This window comes from Antechinus flavipes, chromosome 3 (assembly GCF_016432865.1).
Source record: "Antechinus flavipes isolate AdamAnt ecotype Samford, QLD, Australia chromosome 3, AdamAnt_v2, whole genome shotgun sequence".
Taxonomy (NCBI): Eukaryota; Metazoa; Chordata; class Mammalia; order Dasyuromorphia; family Dasyuridae; genus Antechinus; species Antechinus flavipes.
The window spans coordinates 553,197,677-553,219,413 of NC_067400.1; the positions used below are offsets into that span (position 1 = coordinate 553,197,677).

Here is a 21,737-nt window from a genome sequence, read left to right on the forward strand (position 1 = left end):
CCTCCCCCACATATACCATATGAGAAGACTCTTGTTCCCATTCCAATGCCCAACACCAGTATCACCTTTTTTCTTCTTCTGTATATCCTTTGCATTCTGCACATAGGTGATAATAACTGTTCATTTAGGCAACAAATTCAACAGATATTCCACAAATATCACATTATACTGTATGTTGTAATTTTTGGTACAATACTACTCCTAGAACACAAACTTTTTTTTTTAATAACTTTTTATTGATAGAACCCATGCCAGGGTAATTTTTTACAGCATTATCCCTTGCATTCACTTCTGTTCCGATTTTCCCCCTCCCTCCCTCTACCTGCTCCCCCAGATGGCAAGCAGTCCTTTACATGTTGAATAGGTTACAGTATATCCTAGATATAATATATGTGTGCAGAACCGAACAGTTTTCTTGTTGCACGGGGAGAATTGAATTCAGAAGGTATAAATAACCCGGGAAGAAAATCAAAAATGCAAACAGTTTATATTCATTTCCCAGTGTTCTTTTTTTGGGTATAGCTGCTTCTGTCCATCTTTGATCAATTGAAACTGAATTAGCTCTCTTTATCAGAGAGATCCACTTCCATCAGAATACATCCTCAAACAGTATCATTGTTGAGGTATATAATGATCTCCTGGTTCTGCTCATTTCACTTAGCATCAGTTCATGTAAGTCTTGCCAGTCCTCTCTGTATTCATCCCACTGGTCATTTCTTACAGAACAATAATATTCCATAACGTTCCTATACCACAATTTACTCAACCATTCTCCAATTGATGGGCATCCATTCATTTTCCAGCTTCTAGCCACTACAAACAGGGCTGCCACAAACATTTTGGCACATACAGGTCCCTTTCCCTTCTTTAGTATCTCTTTGGGGTATAAGCCCAGTAGAAACAGCTGGATCAAAGGGTATGCACAGTTTGATAACTTTTTGAGTATAGTTCCAAATTGCTCTCCAGAATGGCTGAATGGAACACAAACTCTTTGAGAACAAAAAGTAATCTTATCATGATCTCATATGGAAGAGGGATTATATTTGTCTTGTTTGACAGAATAAGCCTCAAGAACCAGAACTAGAAACAGTGAATGGACATTTCAAAGAGGCAGAGCTCTTGTGGCTGTAAAGAAAAATGTCCTTGCAATGTGAATTGTATAAAAGTACAATGAATGGCCTCAAAAACCAGGTTTCTTCTCATTGTAGGTATTGAAGCAGAGGCTTAAATGTATCAGAAGTATTGATTGGACTAAATAATCTTAAGGATCCTCCCAACATTACTTGATTCTGTATTCTTTATTCAAAAATCTTCGCTTCCCAATTACTTATTGACTAAAGAATATACTCTTGGGCTTGATTTTCAAAATTGTCCACTTAAGACTGTCTACAATTCTTCAAACCTTATATCACAGCTTCTTAAACTGTGGGACATGATCCCACATGGGGGTCATATAATTGAATGTGGGGGTTGCTAAAAATTTGGCAGCAGCAAAAGGTATCAAGTATTCATTGATTTAATTCTTTGAAAAAAATAATGCATATCATTTCATTAGTATGCAAATTTGCTTTTGTTTTTAATAAATGGTAAAATTATATGTCTATCAAAAATTGTTTCAGAATAATATTTTTGTGATTTATTATAAGTAAATGTTTGATTTGTGTACCCATTTTTTATATACAGTTGGGGTCACATAAAAAGTTTTGGGCAAAAAGGGATCACGAATGGAAAAAGTTTAAGAAGGCCTGCCTTATTCCAGCCAAACTGGCTATTTCCTATTTTTTATTCCTTTTTCATTTAAAAAAAATTAGTTTTTATCTGTATTGGAGTGCTTGCTTTCTATGAGAGGGTATTGGGAGGAAAGAGGGAGAAAAATTTGGAATACAAGGTTTTACAAAGGTGAGTGTTGAAAACTAGCTTTGCATGTATTTGGAAAAATAAAAAGCTACTAAAATATGTTTTTGTTGATTTTTAAAAAAAGATATCATAGGTTTCCTCAATATTCCTTTCTCCCCAACTCTGAGAACCACCCTATATAACAAAGGATTTTTTAAAGACAAAAAAAAAAAAAAAAAAAAAAAAAAAAGAAGAGGAAAAAAATCAGCACAACTCAAGAATAGTTTTCCTTATTTCAGACTTTTGAAGTTCTTCTGTCTTTATAACTTTGGCTTAGATGCCAAGAAGAGATAGAACTCTTGATCTATTTTCTTTTATCTTTTTCCTTTTGACTCAGGTGATGTCTTCCTCCACCCCACCCCATTTCTTAGAGCACTTTTGCACTTTGCACTTATTTTGCACTTATTACTGTCGTCTATAATAATTGTTTGTGTACCTGCCCTTTCTTCCCCTTATTACATTGCCAGTCTTTGATCAGGGGTCCATGTACATATTGTCTTTGAATCCCTAACACTAAAAAATGAAATTTGGAAATATACTCTGCTCATTAAATGTTGGTAGAATGAATTCGGTTAATGACTAATCCAGTTAAAAGTGATGTCTCAGAGCTCACATGCCAGAGAGGTTATTTGTCATGATTCTACTTGGTAAGAAGATATTTAAAGTTTCCCTAAATTCTTGTTCCCCTGCAGAGAGCTAAGCCGAGCTGTAGGTTATGAAGGACCTGTGCCCTGTGGTGAAATGGGGACGTGCTGTTCTGAGAACATTCTTGCTAATAGACTACTTCTCAAGAGTTGCCCCTTGCTGCTCTTTGAGGCTTATGCCAGGAGCATGCTGGCAGCAAGGACATTTGAGTTCCTAAATTTCCCAATCCCAGGGCTAGTTGCTCCCTACTCCAGGATTCAGGAAGTGCTCTAAATGAATACCTTAACTGTGCCAGTAGAAAAGGGCAAACTGCAGGAAATGTATCTTTAATTTATTTAGACATATTCATTTATTCTATAGATATTGAGTAACCTGATGAAAAACTAGTAACTCATTTCTGTAACACTAGGGTTTACAAGGTATTTTTCCTCATCACAACCCTATTTTAGATAATTAATACAAGCTCAAGAGGCACCAGAGTAATATATTTATTTTCATGAAGATTGTGACTTGTTTCAGTTCATACAGCTAGTAAATATATGGACACTGGGATTCAAACCCAAGATGCACCGACTTCCCAGTCTAGTGGTCTTTTCACCATTGTAGGAAACTCTCAATTGGTTAGATGTTGTGCTGTTGCAGTCTTTGGCATATCTCTACATTAATAATCTGGAGTAGTCAGTGTTTCTCCTTAGCTAAAAATGCTCTTCCTCTCTTTGTCACCTTTTTGAATTGCTTTCTCTGCCCAACTCAGATCTTGTGTTTTCTAAGAAACTTTCCCTAACTGTCCTAGCCTATGCCATTAGTCAAACAGTAAATATTAAATGCCTACTGTAAGCTAGGTACTGTACCAAGCAGTGGAAATTTAAAGCAAGGCAAAAGCTAGTCTGCTCTCAAGAAGCTCACAGTTTATTGAAGAAACCAACATGTAAACAACTATGTACATAAAAGCTATATAAAAGATAAATATGAAATAATTGTTAGATGGAAGGCACTGTAATTAAAGGGGGATTAGGAAAAGCTTCTTGTAGAAAGTGAGATTTTAATTGGGGTTTGAAGAAAGTCAGGAGATGGAGATTTGGAGGGAGAGAATTATAAGAATAGTGGATAGCTAGTGAAAATGCCTACAGTCTATAGAATGAGCTTCTTGTTTGAAGAATAGCAAGGAAACCCATGTTACAGGTTTGCAGATTGGAAGCGTATTGTGGGGCAAAAGGTGAAAGAAGATTGTAATGGTAGAGGTAGAGGCTAGGTTATGAAGTAATTTGAAGGATATACAGAGGATTTTATACTTGATCTGTAGGTGATAGGAGGACACTACAGTTATTGATTGGGGGAGAGGGGGTGACATGGTCAAATGCTGACCTCTTCTTCTCTGATCTTCCACAGAACTCATTATATTCCATTTGGGATTTATCATTACTTGCTGCTTTGTGATGCTAATTATCTTTTCATTATGAATAAAAAGGCAAGATTATGTTTTCTGTATTTTTTCCACATGACTTAGTACATATAGAAGCCTTGAATATTTTAAATGCTAAATATAAATGTATATATTAATTTATATCTATATCTACTTTTTAAAAAATTATTTTTTAGGTTTTATATATACACATTCATTTTTTATGTATTTTCAAGTGAGTCATGTTAGGAGAGGAAAATCAGAACAAAAGGGAAAAACCTTGAGAGAAAAAAAAAAAACAGAAGAAAAAGGTGAAAACATTATGCTTTGATCTGCATTCAGTATCCATAATTCTCTCTCTGGATGCAGATGAAATTTTCTCTCCAAAGTTTATTGAAATTGCCTTGGATAATTGGACAATGTACAATGTATTTTCTTGGTTTGGATTGTTTCATTCAGCATCAGTTCATCTACATCTACTTCTGTATGTACATAGAGATCTTGTATATTGTGGATGGGCCAGTATTTGATTTGATAAAGTAATTTTTCAAAAAACAGACTAATAAAAGTTTTTTTCTAATTTTTTTCACAGTCCTTTAAGGTGTTCTAGAGAGGCAGTAGTGGGGCTATAGTTCCATGTTAGTAAATTCAGATGAGATACTTGTAAAGTGCTTAACCAATGCCTGGCCATAGTAGCAACTCAATAAATGTATGTATCTTCCCTCCTCTCCAAATTTCCTATCAAGAAGGCCAGCAAGGGTCATGTTATGGATTTAAAATGTCAGATATGGAAAGTATCTTAAATTAAATGTATAATAAGAATGAATCATATTTATGTGGCACTTTTAAATTTGCAAAGCACTTTACACATTATCTCATTTGATTCTCACAGCAACCCTATGAAATAGGTGCTTTTATTATCCTCGTTTTTATAGATGAGAAAATTGAGACTAAGAGGTCAATGGATTTTCCTATGATCATGTAGGTAATTAGTTTCTGAAAATGGATTCAAACTCATTCTTTCTAACTCAGTGTGTGTATTCTTATATACATATATATAGAGTGTGTGTGTGTATATATATATATATATATATATATATATATATATATACATACATGAATATATACTTGGAAGGGGTGTTTGTATGTGTGGATCTCTATTTGCATGTGTGTATGTATAAAGATTTAGGAATCGGATAGTGTACTCCTATACTTTATAGTAGGAGAAGGAAACCTAGAGGGAGGAAGGAGCACTAAATTTGGAGCCAGAAGACCTGGCTTCAGATCCTAGGGATGCCACTTACAGCTGTATGAGTCTGGGTAAATCACTTCACTTCTTAGAGTTTCTGCTTTTTCATTTGTAAAATGTAAAATATCTGTATTGCTATTGTTGTTAGAAGAATCAAACGAGAAAATATATGTAAAGTCCTTTATCAGTCATGCTGTCAGTTAAAATAGATTAATTCTAACTGTGGAATGGACTTTGTGTTTTTTTCATGGAGGCTTTCATTTCAAGAACAGGCTAAGTGATTACTTGTCATGGATCTTTTAGAGAGGATTCTTATTTTCATAGTTAGTGGAAAGTGCTTGGAATCAGGAAATGGAATGTCTTGTGTGAGAAAGAAAGATCTAGGAGGGCAGTGACCCTATTATGAAGGCTGTAGGGAGAAAGGGAGCCGTATATAAGATATAAGATACCTTATAATATCGTATATTATATCGTATAAGATATAAGAAGATGGGAAAGGTAGGAGTGATCAAGTTATCGAGGGCTTTAAATATGATTTTATATTTGATTTTGGAAGCAATCAGGAGTCACTGGAATTGAGTCAGGCTAGGGTGGGGTGACATGGTTAAATGTATTCTTTAGGAAGATCAATTTGATAGCTGAGAAGAGGATAGACTGAAGTGGGTAGAGGCTTGAGGCAGTAGGACCCTGCTCCCAGCAGGGCATTGCAGTAGTTCTGAGAAGTCAATGAGGGTCTGTTTCAGATGGATGCAATGGCAGAGGAGAGAAGGGAGAATGATGTATATGGTTGATTTTAAGAAGACACAACTTTAGATTAGATTTACTAATTAAATATAAGGGGTAGTGAGGAGAGAGAATTAGGAAATTAGAAAAGAGGAGGATTTGGATTGGGAAAAAGGAAAATGATGAGCTCAGTATGGGATGTTGAAAAGGCAGAGTTGTGAACCTGAAGGTCTGCAGAGAGGTAAGGACTAGACAAACAGATCTCAGATTATCTGTTTAGAACTGATAATTGAATCCCCAGGGAACTGATGAGATCACCAAATGATACAGTATAGAGGGAGAAAAGAAAAGGTCTAGGACGGAGTCTAGTTTTGTAAACCACAAAGTGGTACATAAATGGTAGTTAATAGTTGTTATTGTCAAGGTCATACAGTGAGTTAGTGTGAGAGTTAGGTCTAGGACTCTCAAACTCCCAGTGCAACATGTCATTTAAGATTTAAACTAATTTGCTAATAATAGGTTTCAAGGCCTTTTGTTAATTGCCTCTCTCCCTTCCTCCCATCCCTTTTTTAAGTGACTGCTTTTTCACTCACTGTTCTAAGCCCCTCACTTTGTCCCACCATTCCCCATATCTGCTTCTGGCTGCCCCAGGTACCTGCCAAGGGCTCATTACCACCCTTGCCATCAGTCACAAGTTGTCTTGTCTGTCTCCTGATGCCACGAATCGGAATGTTCAAATGCTAGAATCAGAATTGAAAATTGGAGATAAGGTCTGATTAATTTTAAAGATGAGAAAACTGAAGTGCAGAGAAGCAAAGTAAGTTGTCCAGTAATACATAGCTAGTAAGTAGCAAGAACTGGGTTTTTAGACTCCAAAGTGTGCGCATTACACTGCCTAAGAACTTTCCTGGGCAGTCATTTCTGCTTAATGCCAACTAGAAACTAAAAGTCCTAGGGAAAAAATAGACTTTTAGTACTATGTGTGAGCCCATTTGATTGAGGGATTTGATGATAATTCTGATGATGGTTTAATGACTAGCTTTGTTTTTTGAGCTTCCGTTTTAACACAGAAGTGCCAATAATACCAACAAAGCTGCTCCCCAGTCTGTTGCTTCTGGCATTCCCTTGGGCAAATGGAAGAAGTATGTGTATGTGGGAGGCTCCTAGGAGTTAGGAGACCCCCAAGTGTTTGCCCAGCTTTTTTTGAGGGATATAATTTGGGGTAAATTTTAGTTGTTTCAACCTTGCAAAAAAAACTAATTGATCACTGACCCAGAGTGAAATGTTGAATAAATTTGATTCCCTGTGGTTCTTAGGTTTCCTGACAAATAGAAATATACAACCTTGGAATATTCTTTGATGTGGTCCCCTTCCATGGAGATTTTTGTTTCAAGAGAAAACTGACTACTTTTCATGGATCCTCTAGAGGAGATTGAAACCAGTCATAAAGGATGCTATGATGAAGATGGATTACATTAATATGTTCTGTTACATATCTTTTTTTTTCTTCCCCTGCTCCCTTTCACATCCAAGATAAAATACAAAACTCCCCTAAACTTGGCATACCCTTGATGACTGGTTCCAATTAATTTCTAGACTTAATTTCACCTTACTCCTTCATACAATTGATATTTTAGTCAGAATGGATTTTTTGCTCTTTCCCAAACTTGGCATTTTATCTCCTATTTTTGTGTCTTTACACAAGCTATGCCTCAACTCATGCACCCCCTCATTTTCTCCATATCTGGCTCAGAGCTAGATTCCATTTCCTAAAAGGCCTTTCCTGTTCCTAGCAGTTGTTAGTGCTCTACTTGTCTTGAAATAACTTTAATTTTACTTTATACATTTGCTTTTATGTATATAATAGTATCTATATTATACTTTAAAGGACCTTACATATGTTATCTTAGTAAAACATAAAAATCTTTAGGTAGAGATAGTTTTATCTTTTATGTCCATAGCAGTTGATGCAGCCAGCACTTAATACATCTTGAATAAATGAATGAATTCCCTATTTAACAGCTTTTTTGTCAGTGAACTTGTTCATTTATTTCAGACTGAGTCCTGTAAGTCAGCAATGAATCAGATTAATGCTGATTAATCTGTTATTATCAATTGGGCCTTCAGTGCCCAAACTGTAGCATGTATTATTTGCATACTTAGGGTAAGTAGAAATGACAGTTTTCTTGCATTAGATCAAAGGCCAATATATGAAATAAAAGGTGGATGTGAAATTGCCTTAGGATATTTTATTGTTTAATTGTATGAGTCTCTAGAGGGCCACTCATTGTAGACCAGATAAGTTCAGAATGGCTTCCCAGAGGTGGAATAAATTCTTTCTGGGCATGTCTGACCATATGCCTCCCTTGCTCAAAGACACACATAATCTGATATCAGTCAGGGTTCAACATAACTTTCAAATGGGAATTAGATGATTCCTTATTGGAATTGATTTTCTGCTCAGGCACAAATTTGGCACAAGAAGCACTTTGGAATTCTCTCATTCATTCCAGCCTTATTTTCTACTGTTGTCCATGCATTGCATTCCAGTATTATAACTAGTCTATTGATTATTCTCCAATTTCATTCTGCCGTCTCTTGCCTCCATCCAATCAAGCATGTCATTTTCTTACTTAGAAGGCATTCCTTCCTTCTTATTTTTATGTATATTCCTTTAAGGTTTAGTTTAGGTGCTACTTTCTTCATGAAGCTTTCATCTCATCCCTGTTTCCCTCCACCCTGCATTAAAAATTATTATCTCTTCCTTATAGTTCTTATAACACTTTGCTGGTCTCTCCATTTTCCCCCTATCACATTCTACTTTGCTTGAAACTTGCATCCACGCAGTATCATTTTTCATCTTTGTTTTTCCAGCACCGAGTACACAGGTACTTTAGTTAAAAGTTTATTGAGCTGAATCCCAAGAATACCAGGAAGACTATCTTGTTTGAGTTTGCTCCAGGTGATGTATCATTGGGGGATGTACCAAGGGTATATACTTGCAAATATTTAACAACTAGTTCTCTGGGGAGAAAAATGTACCTGCAAATCATTTGTAAATGATTTTTTTGTATTGTACATATTGTACATGAAGTAACTTGGAGGCTGAGCATAGAGAACCCATGTCTCAGGCATAATGATTTTATTTGATGTGTTCCTCAGAAAGCTGATTATTTTCTTTATTTTTCTTAATACAAATTTAAGAAATGCAAAGTACAGAAAATGAAGATTGTATATGAAATTAGCAGCTTATATTATACTTTGATTTTTGAAATGTATATATAGGACAGTAGTAAAAAAAAAAACAATAAAAAACATGTCCCATTCATTTGCATCTCCTTCTAAACTTCTTTGTGCATATTCTTAATATTTTATTGATGATTTTCTTTTTTTGTATGCCACTCATCACCTACTTTCTCCTCCCTGATAATTCATTTGCCTCTCCTTCAAATAACAGCTCTTCCATAAAGGATTCAATGAAGCAAGGCAGATTCTCAAATTGACCATATTTAAAAATGTATGTCTCATTATTCACCTCTAATCCATTATCTTTCTGGCATTTTACCTGTGTAGATACCTTGTTTGCATTTAGCTCACTCACTACTAAAACCCATTCTTCTGACTTCTTTGAACTAGAGGGAAGAGAAGGAAGGCCCTGCTTCTCTGATAATTCTCCTTAGTACATGTGCTTATAAAAATAAGCCAGATGGAAACTGGCCATTTGATACCAGACTCAAGGAGTTACTCTAAATTCAGAGATGGAAATGACTCACTCCCTTTCCTTTTTTTCCTTCTCATGAAAGAAAGAGACTTGTTTAGAGTTATACAATGAAATTAGCAGCAAAGCTGAAACATGGGCAAGGGTGTATACTGGCAAATAAAAACCAGTTAACAACCAGTTCTCTGGGGAGAAAAATGTGCCTACAGTACATTTGTAAATATAATCTCTGCATTATTTGTAGTTTCTCCATTTTAAATCTAGATAATTAACAAAACACTAAATCAAGCTCAGATTTAGTTTGCTAATTTTCAAGGGTAAATGTTCACACTAAAAATTTAAAAATTGTGTCCCTAAGCAATTATAATCTTGTATAAGTATATCCTTGATATAGGTCTCCCATGCTTCATGCCCTGGCATTCTCTTCTCACCATTGCTGAGATTATTTCTAATCAAGCTGATATTAAGGCATCATCTAATATCAATTTTCTTCAATTACTAAGTATTAATCAGTGTGCAAAGTGTATAAGACTCAGTACCAGACACTGAAAGTCATGGCTATATCATTCCAGTAGTAGCTTGGATAAATCTTCCTGCTCTGTAGGTATCAGGTTCCTTCTCTATAAAACAGATTACAAATTATAAATGAATAGATGCTTAATGGGTTGTTGTAAAAATGAGATAATGTGTAAGAATTTTTTTTGGAAATTATGAAGTGCTATATGTGAACTGAATATCAGTGAACTTGAACCCATTTATGACCTAGCTATGTAATAGGGGCAAACTTCCCAAGATAGATATAGAGTTTCAAAGGTATTTTTTCCTACTGTTTAATTGAATTCTCAGATATCACCAACAATTCAACAAACATTTATTTTACAAAGTTTGAATTTGTGACAAAGTCCCTATTTTAAAGAAATTTATAATTTAGTTTGAAGATAAGACAGCTATATGACAACAAAATTAATTAGAATTATTGAAGCATATAGAAGAGAAGTACAAAATACCCTTGACAGATTTGAAGAGATGAAAAAATTGCTTTTGCTGAAGAGAACTTTTCCTATGCTTTGCCTCCAACATTTTTCCTTCTCATAATCTGGGAGGAACCAGAATAAAGGATTTAGTTTAGTTAATTTAGTTAATTCAGAATAAAGGATTTAGTTAAGTTTTAGCACTGTGTCCAGTCTTGGATTCTGCTGTGCAATGGGAGAGGTTTAAAAAATATAGTCTTAGTCTTTGAGGGGCTTAGAGACCCAATGATGAGATAAAACTGTTGTTCAGTTGTTTTTCAATCATATCCAACTCTTCATGACCCTTTTGGGTGTTTTCTTGGCAAAGATATTGGTGGAGTTTGCCATTTCTTTCTCCAGCTTATTTTACAGAGAAAATAAACTGAGGCAAAGAAGTGACTTTCCCAGAGTCACTCAGCTAGTATGTGTCTAAGGCCTGCTTTGAACTGAGAAAAAGAAGTCTTCCTGATTCCAGGTCCAGAACTCTGTCCATTGAGTTGGCTGGTGTCAAGTGTTTTGTGGGTAAGACAGAATGGGTTGTTCTGAAGAGCTGGTAATCATTGGAAGTATTCAAGTAGAAAATGTATGACAGCTCATCAGAGATGGCGTGAAGAAGATTCCCATTCATGTACCAGTTGGATTTGTTCTTTTAAAATCTGCAAGCCAGTAACAGAAAATGCTGTGGGAGTTGTGAGGAGAAGGAGTCTTTTGCTGTTGCAGTAAGTAGAGAGGTCTGCATCCTGCTTTTGGTTTGTGTGGGTATGACCGTGGCCTCTTTCTTTCCTTCTGACAGAATTCTGCAGGATTGACAAGCCCTTGTGCCACAATGAGGATGAGCAGCTCAGCTTTGAGGCCGTCCGAAACATCCACAAGCAAATGGATGATGATGCCAACGGGAACGTGGATGTGGAGGAGAGTGATGAGGTGATAAATCCCCACCCTGCCTGCTCTCCTGCGTCATGTCGCCTTGCTCACACTCTAATTCCTTCCAGCTTCCTTCCTTTGCCTTTGCCTAGTGGGTGAGGCCTAGCTCTTAAGATAGAGAAGGGCAGAATGGCTCCTCTGGGAAGTGGCCAGGCTGCTCCTACCTTGAGTGTCTTGGTGTTATGATGACATATAGCTCTGTGAGTTGTCACTAGGAGCTCAGCACTGGGTGGGCCTGGGAAGTTGATGAGGGCTTGATAGTTGCTACCCCTGAACATGGTTTCTCTGTAGCCTAGGATTGATGTCTCTTTTGGTTAATTCATTGTGCTGGCTACACCATTCATTGTTGGGCTACTTCAAATCACTGAATTTTGATCACTTTTTCCCAGAACCACTGACCTCTCTGAGAAAGTCAGTGAATAAATATTAGGTATACAGTTGTCATCCTACTGAGTTTATAGTCAGTTTGAATTCATTCACTAAGCAGAGCTCATTCACTAAGCAAGGTTACCTGGGGAGGAACAGAACAAGCAGCTCTAAGAATTGAAAGGATCCTATCATTTTATTAGAGAGACAAAACTGTTACATTTGAAAAATTAAGGGATAATGCAATATGAATTTATGAATAATGAATAGTATAGCCTATAAGGCAGAATTCTGAGAATTTAAGGAGGAAAGCCTCCTGCAAATAATTTCTTTAATGGTGTTCCTGCTGGACTTAACTCTCATTAACATAAAGTTTGGATCTGCATGAGTTTTGAGTCCATACATTTGAGCAATCAGAGGATAGAAAACAGAATACTAATTTCTGTTGCTGCATTCCATTCCATTTCCTTAGTCAAAATGAGGAGATTGGAATCTGAGACTGACTCATGAACTGAACATGTACAAATGTGAGAAACCCTTAAAGGACTTTGAGGAATATTTGTAGAATGGGTTATAATGAGTAACTTCTGAGAACTGAAAAGCTGTATCAAGGACACACTTGTTCTGTGTGGCTCCAAAGGGAACAACTAGGTGTGTGGAGGTAAGGAGATAGATCATAGCTAAAGAAGATCAGTAACGATCAAGAATGGGTCTTAGATATTTAGTCCAACCTCTTCATTTTACAGATAAGGAAACTGAGGCCTCTAGGATATGTTAAAGAACTTGTCTAAGTAGGTAATGATAGAGGATTTTGAACCCAGGTCCTCTGACTGCAAATTCAGCACCTTTTTCACTATACCACACTTTCTGATAAAGAATTGACTTGCCTAAGGTTATACAGATAATAAATAGCAGAGCTGGAATTTAAACTGAATCATTTATTCATCTAGTTATTAAGTAAATATTTACTAAATATCTTTTGCCTGCAGAGCTGGGAGAGAGAGAAAATTTAGGCATTGCTGACCTGATGCAGGTTACAATTTCCTGATCTTCTGACTTCAAATCCAATGCTTTCTCCACTATTCTCTGCTGACTCAGGAAGGTGAATTCTGCTTCAATATAAGGAAAGACTTGTAAGAACAATCTAACAGTGACTGCCTTAATATAGACAGTATTCATCTATTATCACTGGAATTCTTCAGAAAAATGTTTATTTTTGCTATAAACTTAATAGCTCCCAACAAAAACAAATAATCAAATATGCAAGGAGGGGATATGTTCTTGTGTAAATGTTGTTGAGTTTAACAAGATAGAACTAAATGAATGAACAAACAAGCAAAGAAATTGCTTTTGTTCTATGTCTCCTTCCTGTTATATGAGATATTCTGATATCCCTAGCTTCTTCATTCTTTCCTTTTTTCCTCTTTCTCTTCCTCTTCTCGTTGTAGCATACTGGTATGAATGTAGTTCTGATCTGCTGATTTCACTTTGTAACACTTCATGTATTTCTTTATGTATTTCCTTGTGTGATTCATATTTTTTTAAAACAGCACCATAGTATTTTATTACATTAATACCCATAATTTATCTGGCAATTTTCTAACTATTGTGAATATATGTTGTTCATAATTTTTTTGCTATTACAGAATACAAATCTCTCTCCCTTTATATTATGTTTTTGAGATAAAATCCTACATTTGTACCAATTTATAATCACATCAAAATTATCCTATATTTGCACTAAAACCTATAATCATATTAAAATTGTAGTGAGTACTTCTTTCATCACAGCTCTTTAAATCTGAAGTGCTATCTTGCTAATAAAGAAGACTGGAAATATACCTTAAAGCCCAAATTATTTCATTCTTTCCAACTTTGTCCAAAGTACTTTGAAATATTATCTAGTGTCCTGTTCCTACTGGCCATGATGGGCTATATTGTAAAAGTCCTATCTGGGCATAATGGGAGGCCAGCTAGGCAGAGTCAGGTGGAGAGCCTAATCAGGTTATGGCCAGAAGTCAGGACAAAGGACTCACAAAAATTTCTAAGAAGTTTTGCCAGTGTTAGGCATGGGAGAGAAAGCCAGACAAATGATTAAATTTTTTAGGCAACAAGAATATCATAAATAGCACAAGCATATCCTTTGCAGAGCAGAGGAGTCCCAACAAAAAGACATGATATGGTCTTTGCCCTTAATTAAGGAGTTGATGGAAGGAGGTGCACAAATGAACATAGCAGGCTGTAGCTAGTTTAAATAGGATACCAAAAGATCTGGACATGTTAGAAACTGGGCCAGATCTAATGAGATGGAATAGAGTAAGAAAAATGTAAATTCCTATACTTGGTTTCAAAAAAAAAAATGCAATTACATCAGTATAGGATTAGGGTGGCAAAGCTAGACAAAACATATCAAGAATTTCTGACATTTTGTGATTTTGATGTGGATACACGGTAAATGTTAAAGTCTCAGAGAAGGGACAGGTCCACTGCATTATCAGTTAGGTTTTCATGGAAGAGGCAAGTTTGGAAAGCATTAGGTGCCTAGAGAAGTCTTTCAAAGTGAAGAATTGTGGGACAAACGTGCGGAGGCAAGGACAAGTATAGTGTACATGTGGGGTGGTATAGAGACTGGTCAAGTTGGAGAGACAGGAGTGTTTTGAGGAATTTTAAATGATGGATTTGAGGAATCTATCCACCTAGTTCTTATAGTTCTTATAGTAGGATCATATCATGGGGGATCTTGAAGCTTTGAAAATTTAAAACACTTGTAATAGGTATTAGGAAGTCATTAAGGACTCCTAAGGTGGGGACTAACTAATATGATGAAAGCATTTGTGATGTTTACTTTTCATTTTCAAGCAACAGTGGCCCTTGAAAGCCAGATTTAAGTCAAACAAATGGAATTGCTTATTGCAGAGAGGTGTCACTTTATTTCAGATGGCCCAAAGCATGCCATATGGAATTTTTCTTAGGAGCTGGCTATCTCATTGTTGACTTCCTTGCAGCATTTGACAATGTTTATTAACTCCTACTGCATATTGTGGCTTTCCACAACTTCCTGGCACTCTTCCTTACTTCTTGGTTCTTTCTCTTCCTCTTCTTTTTCTACTTCTAGTTCTTCCTGACTCCTTTTCTTTTTTTGACCCTTTTAGTATAGGTTTAATGTAGCTTTGTTTCTTTGGTTATTTTTTCTTTCTCTGTTTATACCTTCTCTTGGTGACCTGTCATTAATTCCAAGGGTTGAAACCACCACCTCTGTGAAGCTGATTCTCAAACCCATATGTAACATGAACAGAGGTTACTGTGTCAGGCCCTGTACTTGAGTGTGTTTACAAAATACTTTCATCACATTTCTTCTGTGATGTAGACAGAAAAACTTTAAATATTATCCCCATTTTACAGGTGAATAAAGTGAGGTTTATTGAAGAGATAAAGTAAGATAATAACCAGGCCTGCACAGCTGATGTCAGAGCAGGACTAGCAGTGAGCTGTATGAACAGATAACCCGGTAGCTGGGGCAGGAAGCGGTTACCAGTGTTTGTGTCAGAGTGCAACTTTTTTAGATGTTTTTACTGTCCCCTCCTCTTCTTTTTTCCACTTTGTACTGCATCTTGATGTCAGTGAAGGGAGGAAGAAAATGTTCTCTTTAGAAGAATGTTACCATAACACAAAAGCTTGTCAGCACAGACTGTTCAAAAGTCATACAAAAGCTGCCACTCTTCTCTTGCTTGTGCCTGCCATGAGCTGTTCTTTTCCAGCAAAGTCTCTCTCTTCATGGCCTCAGCTATTCTGCCTCTCTATTTCCCATTCCCTACTGCTGGCTGTCTTTGTGGCTTCCAAGACCTACGGTCTATATTTTATTTAATGAGTGAGAGCCTCTGGCTTTTAAGAAAAGAAGCTTGATTCATTGTGGCTGGTGGCAAAATTATGTTTTTTCTTGCCAATCTAAACAAATGAGAGGATGTAGAGTATATAAACTAAATGGGCTTGACCATTTAGAAAGGCTGTTTGTGAGTGTAGGAGACTACATGGTTAATGGTGGGGACACTTGACAATGTTAGGAACCAATAGTTTGATAAAAATCATAAGCATCAAGATTCCTGTACATATAGAGAAGACTATCATTCCCTCAGAGCTTAGTTTCAGCTTTAAAATACTATGTGGTTCGTGGGTAATAAGTTATTTGTCTTGCCTCAAAGGCATAAAGTACATGGGGCAATTCCAGAATAATAGGGATTACCTTGTTAGGCTCAAAACTTTGCTTTGTTTTAACCATTTTTAGAGGGACTCAGCGGCTCTGTGGCCACTAAGCTTTTTGAGTCCATTTATTATTTTCTATTTTTATTTGTTTTTTGGCTTCTCCCTTATAGAATTTCAGAACTGGAAGAGACCTCAGAGAACATATATTCTAACCTATACCTGAAACATGAATTCACTCCTTAAAAGTAGGTACTTTAGTCTCAGATTGAAAACCTCCAGGGAAAAGAAAATCACTAATACCAGAGGCATTCTTTTCCACTTTAGTTCGGATTGTTTGAAATTATTTCTTATTTTGAATTGACCTGTTTTCCTGTAACTTTTGCTCATTCCTTCTCATTTTGCTGTCTGGGACCAAGCAGAGTAAACTTAATTCTTTTTCCCATTTGATAACTCTTCAGATAGTTGATGACAAAGATCATCTGTCTTATTCAGGTACAGGTAGAACCAAATTCTTATTTTCCTTTGAACTTTTATGGCATATATTGTATACTGTATTTTTAAAGTTATGTTATGCAAGATAATTGCATTTTGTATGAATTGTTCATTTGTATTTATAATTTTTGTCTCCGTAAATAGATTGTAAGTTCCTTAAGTGCCATTATCTTAGATGTTATCATAGGGCAATATTAAGAAAATTAAATTTGGAGTCAGGCGACCTGGGTTCAAATCCTAGCTCTACTATTTACTACCTATGTGCAAGTCACTTTTCTTTTTCCCACTTGAGTTTCTTCATCAGATTTATTCAGTGCCTAATATGTGCTGGTAGCCTAGTGTAGTAGGAAGCCTGAGTTCAATTTTTGACTCTGACACATGATGCCTGCGTGATTATAGGAAAATCATTTAATCTCTCAGTTACCCTAGGCACCTTTTCTAATATCACAAGTTGCAGCAGAAGGTACCCAGCTGCATTAGCAGAAGAAATCCCTAACTGATACCTCACAATATTGACAAAATCATAGGGTCACTACTAAAAAATGTGTGCCAGATACTGTTGTAACTATTAGTGATGTAGTAATGAAAACAAACAGCCCGTCTATCTTCAGGGATATTACATTTTAATGAAAAGAAGCAACATGTACACAACTAAACAAATTAAAAATATTTATAAAATAAATTTAAAGTAATTTGTAGAGGGATGATGAACTGATAACTGGGAAGATTAGAAAAGACCTCATAATATAAGGGGTTTGAAGTAATTCATATTTAAAGATTCGTTATCTCTAATTTGTTTGTATTGCTCATGGTACCAAATATTGAAAGGAACACATAATAGAAAGTGTGGCATATAAAGGGTTTTGCATGCATTAAGAAAATCCAGGTTTGAATTTGTGATTTTTCCACTGACTTTATTGGTAACATTGAGCAAACCTTTTTTCCTCTTTGAGTCTGATTTTGCTTGTTTGTAAAATTAAGGAGTTAGCAGGGAGGTAGATTATTTTTCAGTTCTGTCCCAGCTTTGCAGTCCGAGGTGCTCAGTTCAGATTTGTTGCTTGATTTTGTTGTGAGAGGGGGCTTTTGGGAATGTGCATGTGACCTCCTTCTCAGAGAACTGATATTGCTGCAGACTCATCCCTACCATCGGGGATAGATCCTTATACTGTCAATGGATATGCATGGAGGCAAAAATTGAGTGTCAGGAATATAGGATAGAATAGTAAAGGGGATGCCTGCTTCCCTGGGGCTCTGAAAAATGGTGACGAGAATAGATCCCTGATACATACTTAGACAAATATAGACCCAGAGCATAGCCACCAACACAGCTAAGTCTTTTCTCACAGTCAGAGGCCAGCTTCTTACTATAATTGAGCTGCTTTTCTTAACCCATATGATCATGTCAATGATGTTTCAATTCTACAATTGTCCCAAGATTGTCCAGAATATGATTGCTAAGGGCTTGGTGAAGTTTTCCCTGTTGTTAAGCCTCAAATAGTTAATAGATATGGACCTAGAGCATTCTCCTCTTTTTCTAATATTTCATCTATTAGTATTAGTATGTGCATGTGCACATAAAATAATGTAGAGTCCTTTCCTAAGTATGATGGAAGATTGGTTTTCATTCACATATTAAATAAATTAAATGCTTACTGGGTATCAGATGCTGTGCTAAGGTATTGGGTACCCAAAGACAAAAAAATGAAATAGTTCCTGCCCACAAGGAAAGAGGAAGTGGTAAGGTAGGCAACATGTACATGCATAAGCAGATAGAAAATTATATAAAGTAAATCCTAGGGAATTTTGGATTGGTGGTTATATTGACAGTTGGGGGAACAGTCAGAAAAGGCTTAATGTAGAAAGTAGTGCTTGACCTGAACTACATCAAGAAAAACTAGATTATGCATTCTGAACCCAAGTCAACCCTCAGAGTTTACCCAGTTTTGGATTCTTCATGAAGCATTAAAGATTAGCACAGATATTTTAAAGTTTTTTTGTGTGTCATGCACCCTTTTTGGCAATCTAGTGAATTCTCAGAATATCTTTAAATGCATAAAACAAAATATATAGGATTACAAAGTAAACCAATTATTGAAATGCAGCTAACAGATTGTTTTTGAAATATGTTGAGGAATCCCATGGTAGGAACCTCTGGTTTAATGTAAAGGACACTGGGTATTGAATTAGAACAATAAGTTATGAATCCTGATCCTGCCACTAACTACTGTGTGACTGTGGACCATTCACTTACACTTTATTTTCTGAGTCAATTTTTTCCTCTGTAAAATGTGAATGATTATCTCTTCCCTCACAGGATTGTTGGCAAATGCTTAGTAAAACCATAAAGGCCCTATAGAAATGTGGACTATACTATTATTATTATTGCCCTTTTTATGATAACTTACAGCATCACATCTAGAAGGAAGCACTAAGAATTTTAGATTTCTCATCATTAGACATAAAGATGGTGCAAACTAGGTCCTTATAACTGTAGGTCATAATTGGAGACTCTCAGACTCACACAGTGAACTGGCTTCAGGCTGGTTTTGCTTAATGAAAGACAGTATAAGAAAAAGCACCGGAAAGCACCAATTCAGAGGCCTCAGGAGGAGAAAATAGTTTTTCTATGAGAACTGCTAGAGGCACCCACAAGGATCTTCTTAAATCTGCAATGATGTGGATTAGTTTAGCAAGTTACTGAGGAATCTCAAGGCCCTTTGAGAAGAGAATCATTGCCAAATCCCTGTCTTTCTTGTGGTAGATCCTCTCTAGATTTTTATCTTAAAGATCAGGAGTAGCAGTCTACATGGGCCTTCTTTCTCCCTTCTCAGGATTCACTCAGTGCAGTTACCATGTCACTTCCAAAGGAGGCCCCAGGATCCTTCTTGTCAACAGTGAGCAGCTTCCATAAGAGTCGCCATCTTTGGGAATTTACCCTGTAATCCTTGGAGAGGTGGAGCCCAGAGAGGTTATCCCACGAGAGTTGAACACTTTTGTGAAGTGGCATGCCATGCCTTCCTGTACCCCCTTATGGGGGTGAGGGTGGGGGTGGTGGCAGATTTCCCCTGAAAAAAGGGTGGAGGGACTTGGGAATTTTTTGGCAGAAGTTGATCTTTGCCTTAGACTTCTGACCATCCAGGGAATCTGGGTGGGAGTGGACAACTTGGAGGAGGAGGGAGGGGACAAACTAAGTTTTCCCTGCCCAACCATATGGCCATACAACTCTTTCTACAATCTCAAATGCAAAAAATTATCTTAAAATACTTCCTTTGGCTTACATGCCATAGGCTGCCAACCACTCCTATTAAATTCATTTTTTTTTTTATTCATTTGTTCCACAAATATTTTAGAAGTGTCTACTGTGTGCAGAGCACTGTGCTTGGTAATAAGTGAAATAAAAAGTTTTAATAACACTCCATTAATGTGTTTTTGGAGTTCCCAATGTAGTAGGAATATAAAACATAAACAGAAAAATATATCTAAAATTTTACGTGATAACTTTATTGGAGAAGGCACAGAAAGGTGTTATGTGGGACTTGAAAAGGAGAAAGTAATTACTAAAATGGGTAGAGGGACCTTGGCCTTCTGGAGGGGATTACATAATTTGGCTTTAAAGGAATGCAAAGAATATAGCAGATAAAGAAGGGATTATTTTTTAATAATAATAATAATAAGAAGAAAGAGGACATTCTAGGTGAAGGGAAGAGTTATAAGTTAAGATACGTAGTGAGAGAGCTCTTGGCATATGTTAGGTGACTGAGGAAAGATCAGTTTGGAGGATGGAGGGCTGTGTATAAAAGAAGTTCAAGTCTTTAGATTAGATTTTGCAGCTCAGTGCATCTTCCCATGAGTCTATGAGGATATGTTTAAACAATATCCTTTTTAGACTGAGCAACAATTTTCCATTCCTTGAATTCTCTTTGGAGATATAGGGAGAAGAAAGCAACAAAATAAAACTGACTGATATACTGATAGTTATCTTGAAGTGGCCTGTGAGCTCAGCTTTCTTTTACTGCTAAAACAAAGAATTATCAACACTGCTCTAGTTACTTGTATGTCATTGAATTTTGTTAAAAGGAGCTTGTGGTATTAAAAGTCCTGACATCTCATCTCTGTGGAGATAATCTGGGTTTCTAAACATTGTGCCCATGAAGCAAAGGCTTCTATCAAGTTTTGAATATCCCTATAATTATGAAACCAGAGTAAGACTACTAGCTAAGAGCAGAGAGAGAGACTGCTCACTAGGAGATTGGCCACTAGATGATTAAATTTTTTTACTAATCTTTGTCTGGAAATATAACTGGTATTGGTATAAGGGAACTCTTATTAATGAAGTTATAATCTTTTGAAACTTGGAGTTTGGAAGAGAACTTTGTTACAAAACATAGAACTTGGAAATGAAATGATGGTTTCCAAACTCTTGTTAAATTAACAACTGAAAAGAAGCATGTTGCTTCCAGTAGAGAAAGGTAGGCAATATCCCAAACACACTACCCCCTTCCCTTTTTATTTAAAAATTTTTTTAGCATTCACTTTTACAAGATTTTGAGTTCTAACTTTTTCTCTTTCCCCTTTTCCCAAAAATGATAGCAATTTGATATAGGTTATACTTGTGCTATCATGTAAAACATTTCCATATTAGTCACAGTTATGAAAGAAGAAACAGATTAAAAAAATATCCCTCAATCTGCATTCAAATCCATCAGTTCTTTATCTGGATGTGGATAACAGTTTTCTTTATGAGTCCTTTATAACTTGTCTTGGATTTTTGTGTTGTTGAGAGGAACTGAGTCATTCGTAATTAATCATCACAAGATATTGCTGTTAATGTGTTCAATATTGTTTTTTCTGGTTCTGCTCATTTCATTTTGTATCAGTTCATAGTGGTTATTTCCTCTCTTTTTAAAAAATTTTTTGAGACTCTGGATCTTTTTATATTATAAGTAGGTTCAAAGGCCATATAGCTTTCTTCCTTTCATTTAACTATTGCAGTGGTGATGTGAAAATAATCCTGTTTTTTGAGTTAGAAGATGTAGGGTTATATTTTTCGCTCTGCCACACAATTATTAGTTATGTGATCCTGGACAAATGATTTAACCTCCTAGCACTTGG

General features: G+C 36.1%; 1 protein-coding gene across 8 annotated transcripts in view; it reads left to right on the forward strand.

The window, feature by feature from the left end:
• The window catches only part of STIM1 (stromal interaction molecule 1), a 231,482-nt gene that overhangs the window by 92,525 nt on the left and 117,220 nt on the right, over nucleotides 1-21,737 (forward strand). For all 8 annotated transcript variants that reach the window (XM_051987497.1, XM_051987494.1, XM_051987496.1 and 5 more), the window contains exon 2: nucleotides 11,437-11,567. In XM_051987497.1, the coding sequence (XP_051843457.1) occupies nucleotides 11,437-11,567 (131 nt within the window). The remainder of the gene's footprint in view (nucleotides 1-11,436; nucleotides 11,568-21,737) is intronic.